Source organism: Ambystoma mexicanum, chromosome 4q, assembly GCF_040938575.1.
Source record: "Ambystoma mexicanum isolate Mex_15411 chromosome 4q, UKY_AmexF1_1, whole genome shotgun sequence".
NCBI lineage: Eukaryota > Metazoa > Chordata > Amphibia > Caudata > Ambystomatidae > Ambystoma > Ambystoma mexicanum.
In genome coordinates this window covers 100008079-100020745 of record NC_090928.1, presented here as the reverse complement: position 1 = coordinate 100020745, position 12667 = coordinate 100008079, and the positions used below count along the sequence as shown (strand labels likewise).

General features: G+C 48.3%; 1 protein-coding gene across 1 annotated transcript in view; it reads left to right on the top strand.

The window, feature by feature from the left end:
* The first annotated feature begins 4680 nt into the window (after positions 1–4680).
* LOC138467492 (heme-binding protein 2-like) overlaps positions 4681–12667 on the top strand; it is a 77167-nt gene continuing 69180 nt past the window's right edge. The window contains exon 1 of the mRNA XM_069607534.1: positions 4681–5022. Coding sequence (XP_069463635.1) covers positions 4885–5022 — 138 coding nt within the window. The 5' untranslated portion in view covers positions 4681–4884. The remainder of the gene's footprint in view (positions 5023–12667) is intronic.

Sequence of the window (12667 nt, the reverse complement as noted above, 5' to 3'; positions counted from 1 at the left end):
ATCCGGTCTCCAACTGTAAAATCTGGAGAGCTTCCTGTTCAGCCTGGAAGCGAAGAGATCTGTCCGACAGGGACCGCTGCGGCGCATTATCTCCTGGAATACTGAGTCATCCAGCTGCCAGTCGCTGGAGTCCCTCAGGTATCTTGAGTTCCAATCTGCTACCAGATTGAGCTCCCCTGGCAAATGTTCCGCTCTCACGTTTATTCCCTTCTGGAGGCAGATCTGCCAAAACTCCTTGGCCATCTCCGTCAGCTTCTGCGACCTTGTTCCGCCCAGCCGATTTATGTATCTGACTGCCGAAACGTTGTCCATCTTCAAGAGAATGGACGATTTCGCACCTTTCTGTGTCCAGCACTGAATCGCGAAGGAGCCCGCTAGAAGCTCCAGGCAATTGATGTGGAGACCCAATTCCTCTCTCGACCATCTCCCTCCTGTCGACTGGTCTCCACATCTGGCTCCCCATCCCCAGCGGCTGGCGTCGGACTCTATCACCAGGTCCGGGGATGAGCCAAATATCGCCCAGCCATTCCAGGCTTCCATGTGGCAGAACCACCATTCTAGCTCCAGTTTCACTTCCTGTGATAGCCTCACTTTCTGTTCATAAGAAAAACCTCTCCTGAGATGGTTGATCTTCAACCTCTGCAACGCTCTGTAATGCAGGGGCCCTGGGAATATCGCCTGTATCGATGATGACAGACTTCCTATAAGCCTCGCTATTTCCCTCAGGGAAACCTCCTGCTTCGCTATCATCCCCTTGATCTCCCTCTTGACTGAGTTGACTTTGGCTAGGGGTAATTTGAGAATGCCCTGCGTTGTCTCTAAGCTGAACCCCAGAAATTCCATATCCTGGGCTGGTTCTAACTGTGACTTCTCCCAGTTTATTAGAATCCCAGCTGTTGTAGTAACCCCGTGGTTAACAGGACTTGTCGAACCAGAATTTCTTTGTCCTGGCACATTAAACATATGTCGTCCAGGTAAATAATCAGCCTGATCCCCTGCTCTCCCAGGTGTGCCACCACTGGTCTCAAAAGTTTGGTGAAACACCATGGCGCCGACGCTAGCCCAAAAGGGAGACATTTGAACTCCCACTTCTGTCCCTTCCAAAGGAACTGAAGGAGTTTTGTCTGTTCTGGCCGGATAGGAATCGTTAAATACGCATCCCTGAGGTCTATCCTTGCTAGCCAGTCTCCTTGCTTGAGAACATCCGTTAGAAGATGGATGCCTTCCATCTTGAAATGTCTGTACACCAGAAAGTAATTCAAACCCCTCAGGTTTATCACTGGTCTGACCTTGTGTCTCTTTTTGACCAAAAACAGATTGCTTATGAAACCCCCTGGTCCTTCTGAAGCTGGACCGATTGCATTATTTGCCTTTAGCAATTCTACCTCCTTGTCTAGAAGGACCTCGTCTTCTCTGCTGAATTTTATCTGTCTTGGCCGCACTACCTGATATGGCTCTCGCCAAAATTGTAACTGAAACCCTCTTACGGTCTGCCTTATCCAAGCATCTGAAGACAACTCATATTTCGACATACAGTTTCACTCTCCCTCCTACTGGAGGAATACTTGCACTTGACCTTTCTATGACTTCCACATCTCTCACCTGAGGGACTCTGGTGCTGTTGCCTTCCGTTGTTCCTCCAACCTCTACCCCTGCCTCTTCCCCTAGAAGGCAAGAAGGGCTTGGACCTTCGGTCTTCCTGTCTCCAAGCTCTGTCCTTGTAGGACCCTCTGTACTGGCCCGGCTGGACGAGCGGCCCCTTTCTCCTCCAGCCTTGTCGAAAACTCTTCGTCCGAAAATCTTCTTCAGGGAAGATTGGGCCCTGTCCATTGATACATAAGTACTGGCGAATTTCGCCATGTCCTTGATGAACAAGTCCCCGAAGAGCTTGCCTCTCGCAGCTGTGGCCTGCTCGGATGTCGCCATCTCCCCTAGCCTGGAGTCCAGTTTCATTAGGATCGACCTTCTTCTTTCGGTTGCTAACGCTGTATTTGCGTTACCGAGCAGGCAGATAATCCTCTGAGCCCAGCCAGATATGATGTCCGGGTCCATGGGCTCTTTCTTGGCCTTCGCCTCCTCGGCCAGTTGCCAGATCTTGGTGACCGGTCCTAGCATGTCCAGCACCTTGTCCTGACAGGACCGCCAGGATCTGTCGATGCCCCTCTTCACGTCCCTGCCATACCGGCCCAGGAACGTCAGGGTTCTCTCGTCAATTTCCAGGTCTCTGCTACCCCGTCCGGGACTCTCGGTCTTGGACACTCTGACTTCAATTTAGATCTGGCTTGTCTACTTAAAGGTGCCCGCAGGCGCTGTCTAAGATATTCTGCGATCTTCTCCGGAGGGTCCCATTCATTGGACCTGGGGTGAATAAGCTCATCGGGGTCGAACTCCTCCCTGAGAAGATCCTCCTCTTCCCTCCTGCCTTTCTTTTTAGGTTGGCTTTCCTCCTCTTCCGGGGAGGTCTGGTCTTCTGAGGAGGTGTAAAACTCAGATCTTGGGCTGCTCTTGCAGTAGTCGTCGTCCGACTCGCTCGAGCTAGTGCTCCGTCTCTCGCGGGATCTCGCCTTCCTTTTCCCCGATCTGTGGGGTGAACCCGGGGGGGGGTCTGGGCGCTACAGCCCCTGCGGGTTTTGTGTTTCCTTCCCCCTCTCTTTTTGCGAGCTTTGCCCTGGGACAAAGACGCCAAGCTTTGCAAAATGCCCCTCTCTTCCCGGGGCCTTTCGGCACTCTGCAGCATCTGTACTGCCTCAATCATACGGCGCCCACTGACATGAGGGCCGTCAGAGTCGTCGGTGTAGTCGCTCATGTTTTCACCGACTCTGTAAACTATCAAGGTGCCTTGTGCAGTTTGCTTGGGCTGCCCCCGTCAATATATGTATTGAGAAGCTAGGCGAGTCCTCATATGAATAGCAGTCTTACCTGGGACTGAGCCCATCAAGTGGAGGCCGTAGCCTCTTTCACCTCCTCCCCAGTGGCAGAATGAGGGTTAATGCGTCTGTGCTGACTTCGCAGCTCACCGTCTCTGAGCAGGTTTCCTTGCCTGCAGGACCAGTTTCAGCCACTAGGTGGCGTGCACAGCTAGGATATGAGCCGGTGACTCCTGACTGTACACACGGCTGTCCGCCCGAGCGACGGAGCTTAGCTTCGTGAGGGCCAGGGATCAAAATATAACTGTGCGAGCCCCGAGGAGCTTAGTGCTCTGTCTCCTTCTCCTGACACTTAAGTTCGCAATGGCGCCGGAACTCCCGAGGTCCCGTCGCGCTGTTGCGAACTTCCGTGTCCGCAGTGCCTCCTAACGAGGGAATCGACGCCGGAACGAAGGTCCCGTCGCGTCTTCCCCGCGGATATGCTCTACGCGCTCGCCAGCTAGTTGCGCGCGCTAGCCTGTTAATCATATAAACCCTAAATAAACATTCCAACATCAATAAAACAAAAGGTACTTATCTCAGCTGCTCGAGCAGCAAAGAAAGAGGAAGGACTTTGGAATTGTTGGATGTTATAAGGGAGAAGTGATGCTGATTGGAGGAGAGGATCACATGTTTTTTTTTCTTGTAACCTATGGAAAACGAACTACAAAATTGCTGGGTTCTGTTGGAATTTGAAGTTTTTTGCCATTGTTTTCCATGTTATTGTTTTGTAATGGTTGCTGCTTGAGTTAGTAAAGAGAAGTTAAAGCATAATCTGAGCCTCTGAGTCTTGACATAGAATTTCTGTTGGTGTAATCCATATGCAAATTAGGAGATGTGCATGTATTTTGCCCCAGGGCGCCTGGACAGTGCTCTGATAGATGAGTTCCCTGCATCTGTAATGACTCTGCCGTTTTTTTTTTTTGTTGTGTTAAAATGCGAGATGCCACTACTAATGTTACCAAAAAAAATAGATTGGGGCAGGGGTGGGCGGGAATGAGACAACCTGGAATTGCGTGCACTGCATTTGAGGGGAAAGTAGCAGGAGTTTCACCATGGCTGTCCCCCCACCACATCTTGCAATGCTGAATTCCCCACTGACAGGATAATATAGGGAGGCTTTTCATAAGATGTAACTGTCTTGTTATTAGCACAATGCGCAGCTCGACATTTCAATAACTGTAACGAGTCATTAATGGCTTCCTCAGTCGAAGCCTCGTATTTTAATGACAATTTAAAGTTTATGTAATGCCGAGCTTCGTTCCTTTGTGGGTATAGATTATTCTGAGAGAAAGCTTTATACCAGCGGCTTCCTCAAAGACAGCCTCGCGTTTTAATGCAAAGCTTTCTCTCAGAATAAACAGTTGTTTTATCTTTTACAGCAACGGAGGCAGCTCGCGCGGTGCTCTGCTGCTTATGTCTGTGACAGCTCGGAAGAGGGGCTGCTGCTCAGGCTTGATGCATCCAATCAGCCGAAGACCAGGGGATACCGGATCGGTACGGGATATCAAATATTACTGAACACCCACACACATTTTCAGGCGGGCCTGTTCAGAAGCATTGGGATATCCCGTGTTCCAAATTGCTATATACTTATACCCTTAAGTTTTGTGTGCAGTTTCTTCTTAACAATACGCTGTAAAATATACCATTGGCGTGTCATTACTGTGCCTCTTTAATTTAGCGACGTTTGGGGACGCTGCAATAGGCGCTTTGTGCAACAACCAACCGGTTGTGTAATTTGGCAGGGAGCCCACGCCCCCTACCTCAGTGTTTCATAATCTGCGGTAGTGTTGTGGGCGTGCTATGATCCGGGGCTCTAGCAGGGGGCTGCCCTGTTTCACTTCTTATGCAACCGCTCTTGGGTGGCAAGAGATAAATACCGCCCAGTGAAATTCTTCGAAAGTCTGCAGCTGCCGCTGACCTGTTGGGACGTTAGAACTCGTTTGCAGTCCTCTAACACCGCTCTATATCCGAAATGTATTTTGCATGCGCCCTGCTTCTCCTCTACGTCGTTTCTTCCTCCAGCAGTAAACCAGATGACACCGGGCATGGTTCGCCCCGATTTTGCCGTTCTCGTGACTGCCCCAAATATGAGTTGGTGAAGCAATACAGTGTGAGTAAACCAAGTGCCTTGTATCAGGGCGGGGAGGGGGTGTTGTGTACGATGCCACAATAGCCCTCCTGATGGAACAAAGTTTTCTGCGTTTTTTATTTTATTTTGATAGTGTACTGTTTTCAGGAACGCCTTCCAGTTTATTAATTACTGCAGCTGACACAATGTGTAATCGGTGCGCCCGCTTCCCAAGTCGCCACACCAATTGGCCATATTAGAAAGCGTCCTGTGCGAGTTGTGCAACCCCTTGTTATATCATCGAACAAGTTGACTTCGGTTTTAACATCGGTTAATATACTATACAGACACTGGATGTATCTGTGAGTGTCCCAAATGTGGGGAAAAACTCATTAAAAAGCGAACGTTGCTGCACCTACCTTAAGCAGCACTTTTTTCTGCAAAACGAACGTTTTTGAGCCGTGAAGGGGCTCCTTCTGGTCCTCTGTCCCGTGCCTGCTTCCTGGAGGAGGCGTGGCTTGCGTGACACACGTGAGGCATCACGTGACCCCCAGCTGCTTCAAAACACCGAGACACTCACCCTCGCGGCGTTAAGCCCGAGAGGAGTAAAGCCCAGGGACTGTTGAGCGACTGTTTGGCGCACTGTGGCAAGCGAAGAACACGTGTCGCCCCGATTCCATCGTACAAATCCCATCGCCACCTTTCCACCACACTCATCACATATATGCCTCCCTTATCACCTACGGAGGGCGATATCAGCCGCCGGCTGCGCAGCAGCAAAACTGACCAAGAGAACCTGCAAGATCGCCCTGCCAGTGCTAAAACAACTGATAGGCACTGGAAGGGCGAGGCTTGTCCAGCAACAACACCTACTACTTCCAAAAAATGTGACTCTGACTCAGGTCAGGGAAACTTGAAGCCCGCCATACAAGCAAGGGGTCTGGAAAGTCTCGCTATTACAACTGGAAACTCCCACAGTCACCCCAGCCAAACACCAAGAACGGAGCGACCTCAGCCGCCCAGTCCAACTACCGTCTCGACGAGCGACCCTCTGCCGGTGACCACTGGAGGGTGGGCACGGCAGGGCACTGCAGAGCAGGCCAGGCCAAACACGACCCATCTGCAACTTACTTATTCCACTAACGGAAAAAGTGACCTGGAGGCTTCACATACCTCGCCATGTCACCCCCACCCAGCACCCCAGAAACTTGGGGAAAACTCAGATCGGGCTACTATGCTGGTCAGCAGCGCGACACATGCTGAGGCGACGGCAGCACAAGAACACTCACGTGATACAGCAATTAAGGTTCAAGCTCAGGTCCATCAGAGTCGAGCCTATCAGACGAACCCTGAAAAGAGATTTCATTTCAGAAAGGCCCAGCTAACCTCGAGACGAGGTACTCCAACTTCCTCATGGGACACGGAATCTGAAGACGACGTATTCACGAACAAAGGACTGGAAGGGCATTCACCATCAGAAACACCCAGCACCAATGTCCCGGAGCAGGCCCAAAACCAATCAATAGTAATTCAGTCCGAGGGGTCTGTAGGGTACCCAGAAGGAAACGAATCCCCAGTCCAGGACCTAGACCGACATCTGAGTCCTCAACCATCAAAATCACCAGAAGGCACGCCTTTGGTGCCGGCTGAAATACAGCTGAGTGACAACGGTCATCAAAACACAGTCCTAACAAACTCATCCCAGAGAAGAAAGACTCCACGAAAAAAGGAAAACCTTAATTTGAATGTAATAAGGGAAAAAAAAACAATATCAAAGACCCTGAAAAAAAAAGCCACCTCTCAACCTTTAGGAGGGTCCAAAGGCAACCCGACCTTGACAAACCTAAGCAGCTTAAAGGACTACTTCCTAAAACAACATAAACGAAAGATTAGCCAAGAGTCTGAGCTATCAGACGCCGAAATCCTAGAGGCTATCCAAGACAAATCCCCACTGAGCAAAGTCAGAAAAACTGACACAAATCTTCAAGAACGGATTCAGACAGCACATACTGTCACCGACCATGAGCCCACGAAATCGGGAGACCTGAACCAAAGGAGACTAGCGCCGCCTGAACTGTCTCAGCAAGAAGAAAGAGGAAAAGACCTGAACAAAAAGAAGGCAGACGAAACATATAAGCTCCCCGAAGTCTCTCCCAGTCTCCCAAAGCTGCCACACGCGAATTCTCAAACTCCAGTGCCCACCCTAGAGAGACCACAGCAGACCAACTCCTGCCTCAGCCAACAACAAGAAAATTATGTGCGGCACAAGCCGCATACTTTGGGGAACCTGACCCAATCGTCGGAAAATCCATCTCAGCCTCCCCTAACGAACGTACCAACTGTAGAAAGAAGATCCTCAGAAAGACTCGCACCACTCAATGCCGCCAAAGACTCAAATACCCCGCAGAAAAGCAGACGTCCTGGAAACACATCAAATATGTCAGAAAACGACTCTCCCGCGACAAAGAAAAAAGATCTTCTGTCAGTGATGTCTGCATTTTCAATAGTGCTAAACCCGTTCACAAAGCTGTACGAATCAATACACGAGGCCTTGAAAGACAATACAGCAATGATCAGTGAACTAAAGGACAAACTAATTTACGTGGAAGGCTACCTTACAGCAATGGAAAGAACGTCAAACTCCACACATTCAAAATGGGAGGAAAAAATAGACATTGTGATGTCAGAACTACTAAAGAAAGAGGGCACTAAGCACAAAAATGTGGAACCACCAACCAAAACCACACAGTCCACACAGACCGAGAAGAACAAAGAAGTTGCCCCAATCTTCACAAAAATTCCCCAAAAACATAAAACTGAGCAGAATACACTAGTACTGTCCCCCTCAAAATCCTCAGCTAGGGGCAAAGTCAAAGAAAAGACCAAAAACGGCACCAAACCACCTGTGTGGCTGCACCCAAAGGAATCCCCTCAAAAAGTCCCTCAAAACCGAAATTGTTCTGGGGAAACAGAGATGGGAGCTAACCAAGGGGAAGTGACTATGAACCCCACACTTACAAACTTGACGCAGTTGACCGCAACAGACAAAACCAGAATAAGTGTAGACTCAACTTCATCTTCAGACTTGTCAAACATATCGTTGTACCCCGACGAACGGGAAACAGATTCCCCACAGCCGACAAACTGCAACGATGCTTCAAAACAAATGCAAACAAACCCCCTATCTAATGACGAACTTATCCGAGAACAAAAGAAAACATTTTTTTCTGAGGTATCAAGAGAGCTGCCCAGACAACGATCTCACTCAAACTCCCCATCTATTGCCTTAGAAGCCCTGAAAAACTTAAAAGAGACTCACGAACACGTTGGACATGAGCCTCACAGAGACCGAGATCAGAAACACTATAAACCGAACGACCCTGCCAGAGTCCAGTCATCGAAGGACCAAAGAGCAAAGGATACTCCCTCAGACAAAGACAAGATCTCTGGAGGGGGAAAAATCTTCAAGTTAGAACAAACATCATCTAAAGATTCTTACCTGGTCCTAAACCGCAGAACAGTGTTAAATAGACTGGGAAAAATAGGAACACTCGTCACTTAAGAACGGAAGACTTCACATTGGTCGAACCCTACCACCGGGAACACAAAGCAAAAGCTTATCTCCATTTACGAAGAAAAACTTCATTGGAGTTAACTCCCGACGTGCATAAGGACCTCCAAAAAATGGGCCTAAAAATCCACTGCCTTCAGAAATATTCGAAGGAAAACATCAAGGAGACAAAAGAAAAAACTGGAGATCCAACTCGAGACAGGGAGCGACACAGAGAAAACTACGTACAGAGGCCTCCGAGAAAACAAAACGCGGCACACGGCGACGAAAGGTGGGGGCGGAGACACCAAACTACCCTTCAACCTAGAACCCGAAATAACAACTACGAAACTTCAAAAACACAAAGTCATCACGAGAAAAGAGAAACAAGACAATCTAGAACGGAACTTACAAAGGAGAGCAGACCACCAGCACGCAACCCATGGAAATGGCTTTCAGAAACCTTTACGCAAACTCACAAGAAATAGCAACAAAACCAAGGACTGCATTCGACGGAGAAACAAAACATTGTTCCTTTAAATCCTCTACAAACATGCTCCCTAAACATGGCTTCATGGAATACGAGAGGTCATCAACATCTTACAAAGCCTAGTGACACAAATTTAGGTATGTTCGAATTGATCTGCCTTCAAGAAACATGGTTGGTCCACAAACCAGCCATGGACGGATACGTAACAGAGGCCTCGCCCGCCTGCAAATCCATCCTAGGACGCCCCTCCGGAGGCATACTAACAGCCATCCGGACTGGCTCAGGGATCATTCCAAAAGGGAAAACAGCAGAGGGCTACGGAATGCTGACGACGCTGGCCTCATGGTGCCATCAAGACCTAACCAGAGATGCTTGGTTAAACTCAGACCTAGGCATAATAAACCTCTACTGGAACCCGGCGAAAACCAGCACCAATGAATTTTGCACCATGGTCGCCAACCAAATTGACGACCTAATGGTGGAGCGGAAAGTACCCAATATCATCATTTGCGGCGATCTGAACTCTAAATGTGAGGGGAGAGTGGAAAACAAACAAAGCCCGAACTCAACGATGGACGAAAGAGGTCGAGCCTGGTCCCTCCTAATGAAATCAAGGAACTTCCACAATGTATCATCACTCCAAGACCGAGAATTGCAAATCCCTACGTGGGAAAGACTGAGCTCGTCCGCCACGCTGGACTACATATTCATCACGGAAGGGCTGATAGCTTATTTCACCGATTTCACGGTGGTAAAAACGCAGGAAAGTGACCACAACCTCTTAAAAATGTCATGGAGCGGAACAGCTCCATCAAGACCCTTCTATCCTGCAGTAGTGGAAACTAACGCACAGCAAAACAGGCTTCGCTTAACCTCTGAAAATGTACAAAACTTTTTCTCTAACATGGCGAGGAAAACCGTCCAAATAACAAAGAGCAAAAGCGGCAGTCGGCCAGAATACGTGTCGCTTTTGGCCGCACACAAAACGAAATTTGCGGGAACAAAAACAGGGAAATCGATCCATACGCACTCCTTCGACGCTGAAGTGGCAAAAAAAAGAAAAAATCTTAACAAACTGAAAAAAACGGCCACACTAGCTGACTCGCCGGCAACATGGCTCGATTACCAAGCAGAACAAAAGTCCTACAAATCCTGGCTAAAACAGCATCGGTTGCTCATGTACCAAAATGACGCTGAAGAAATGCTCCACACCTGTGTCACAAGAAACACTCGGAACTTTTGGTCACTACTGAAATCAACCAATGGGCAGAAGGCAAACGCGCTGGCAAACTGTGTCTCAGAGTCAAAGTGGATTCAGCATTTCACGGAGTTATACCGCTGTCCCACCTCCACGTTACTACATCCTCCCGTCCTCTCAGACTCCCCATGGATCACTCTCTCATCGATCGAGGACATCACAGAAGCAATCAACAATCTCAAACCCTCAAGGGCTCCTGGGCCAGATGGCCTGACTAACATTGATCTCAAGGCACACCCACTATTATGGGCGCAAGCAATTGGAGAAATATTTACCCAAATTCAGAAAACAAAAGAAATTCCCAAAACCTGGACAGAGGCTGTACTGGTACCCATCTATAAGAAAGGAAACAGAGACACCCCCGCCAATTACAGACCTATTGTCTTACTGGATGTCATAGGGAAGATTTTCGCAGCATTACTCCTCCGCCACTTCAAAGTCTGGGCCAGTGCCTCCCCAGCAGCCGACATGTTCCAAACAGGATTCCAGAAGGGAGCAGGAACGTCAATCAACCTACTGTTTCTGAACATACTTAAAGCAAATACAAAGAGGGGCACGGGAAAGGTCCATATGGCAATGGTAGACTTGTCCCAGGCCTTTGACCTGGTAGATCGAGAAAGACTGTGGACCAAGTTAGCAAACTGGAAATGTCCAGACTCGATTCTCGCACCAGTAATGGCACTCCATGAAACCACCTCACTCAGAGTCCGCCTAAACCAACAAGGCACACTCTCAGAGCAAATTTTTACAAAACGGGGAGTAAAACAGGGCTGCCCGTTAGCCCCAGCTCTGTTTATCTCGTTTATTGGAGACTTCCAAGACTCAGTGAAATCAGTAAGATCTTTCCCACCGCGAGTGGGCACCTCTAAAATCTCAAGACTGTGGTATGCCGACGATTTAATTTTGATTGACCAGACGGCAGTGGGCCTTCAGAGACAGTTAACAAATTTGGCCAAATACATGGAAGAAAATAACCTGCAAATAAACAAAAGCAAAACTAAAATCCTGTTCTTTTCAAAAAGCAAAAAAAAGACAAAGAAGTGTCCGACATGGTTCCTCGATGAAGAAAAAATCGAAGTAGTAGATGAGTTTAAGTACCTGGGCATCCAACTAGACAACACTCTAAACGACTCTTCACTTCAAGCCTCGCTATGGGCAAAAATTAAGAACCTGACAGCCCAATCTCGAGCTGTCGATAGTAAATTCGGCAAGTTCTCTTGGACCCCGGTACTGCAATTTTACAAAACAAAGGTAGTACCGGCCATAACATACGGAATGGCAGCCAACTTAACTCTACCTGCTGAATTTTGGCTGAGACTGGAAGGATTTCTATGGAAATCGGTCTTGGGACTTCCTATCGCAGCCCCCATGCCAGCCATTCGGCGTGACCTTGGCCTTCCTTCACTAGCCTCAGTTGTCATGCAAAGCGCGATTCTACTTTATAGGAAAATACGAACCCCCGACTCTCTGCCGATTTTTCGGATATTAGAAAACGAACTGGAAAACGGGAAGTGCACACCATTCACCAACTGGGCGAAGAAAATCGGACAAAAATTAGAAGAAGTCCACTGCACGGACGACCTCCTCATCTTAAATCCTGGGCGTGTGAAACAAAAACTTTTGGAACAAGACTGGATACGTACCAACGAGAAAATCCTAACGTATACATCTCTAAAAGATCTCCCACCTACTTACAACCGCCCAAAGATTCCGCTGAAATACTGCGAAAAATTTCCCGAAAAAAGGCTGAGGAAAATTCTTCTTCGAGCCCGCCTGAATCTTCTGCATACGAGAGAAATTTTGGCTAAAAGGGCACTGGCAAATTCTCCTCACTGCCGGGTCTGTGGACTAGTTGATCAAATAGAATCTGTTCGTCATCTACTCACCTCATGTCCTGGCTTGGCGTACGAAAGAAGGGCTTACTTGACACCACTCATCACGTGCCCGCTCACACTCGACGAAGAGACAATATGGTTTCGGTTAATTGCAGGCGATTCCACCAGATGGTCCAGAGCTGCAGCTAAGTTTCTGGAAGTAGCTCTGGTAAAAGCCAGTGAGAGCACTTTGCCGCCCGCAACACCAATGCCAGCAAGAGACCTTCGAGGAAATTCGAGAGTGGTGTCGTAAGTTCTGGGCAAAAACTTCTTGGAAGCAGCACAAACCCAATTCAACACAGCACAGATTTGTAAAAAACCTTAAACAGGTTAAACACAAAAAAAAAAAAAAAAAAAAAAAAAAAAAAAAAAAAAAGCTTGGTTGACTAAGAGTTAAGGAACGGATAAATCTTATTTGTAAATTGTTTTCGCCCATAGGCTGACCCACAATGTGGTTGAGGATAATCGAGGCGGGGTCCCTCGCACAATTTCCTCATCCCCGCACACCGCTATGA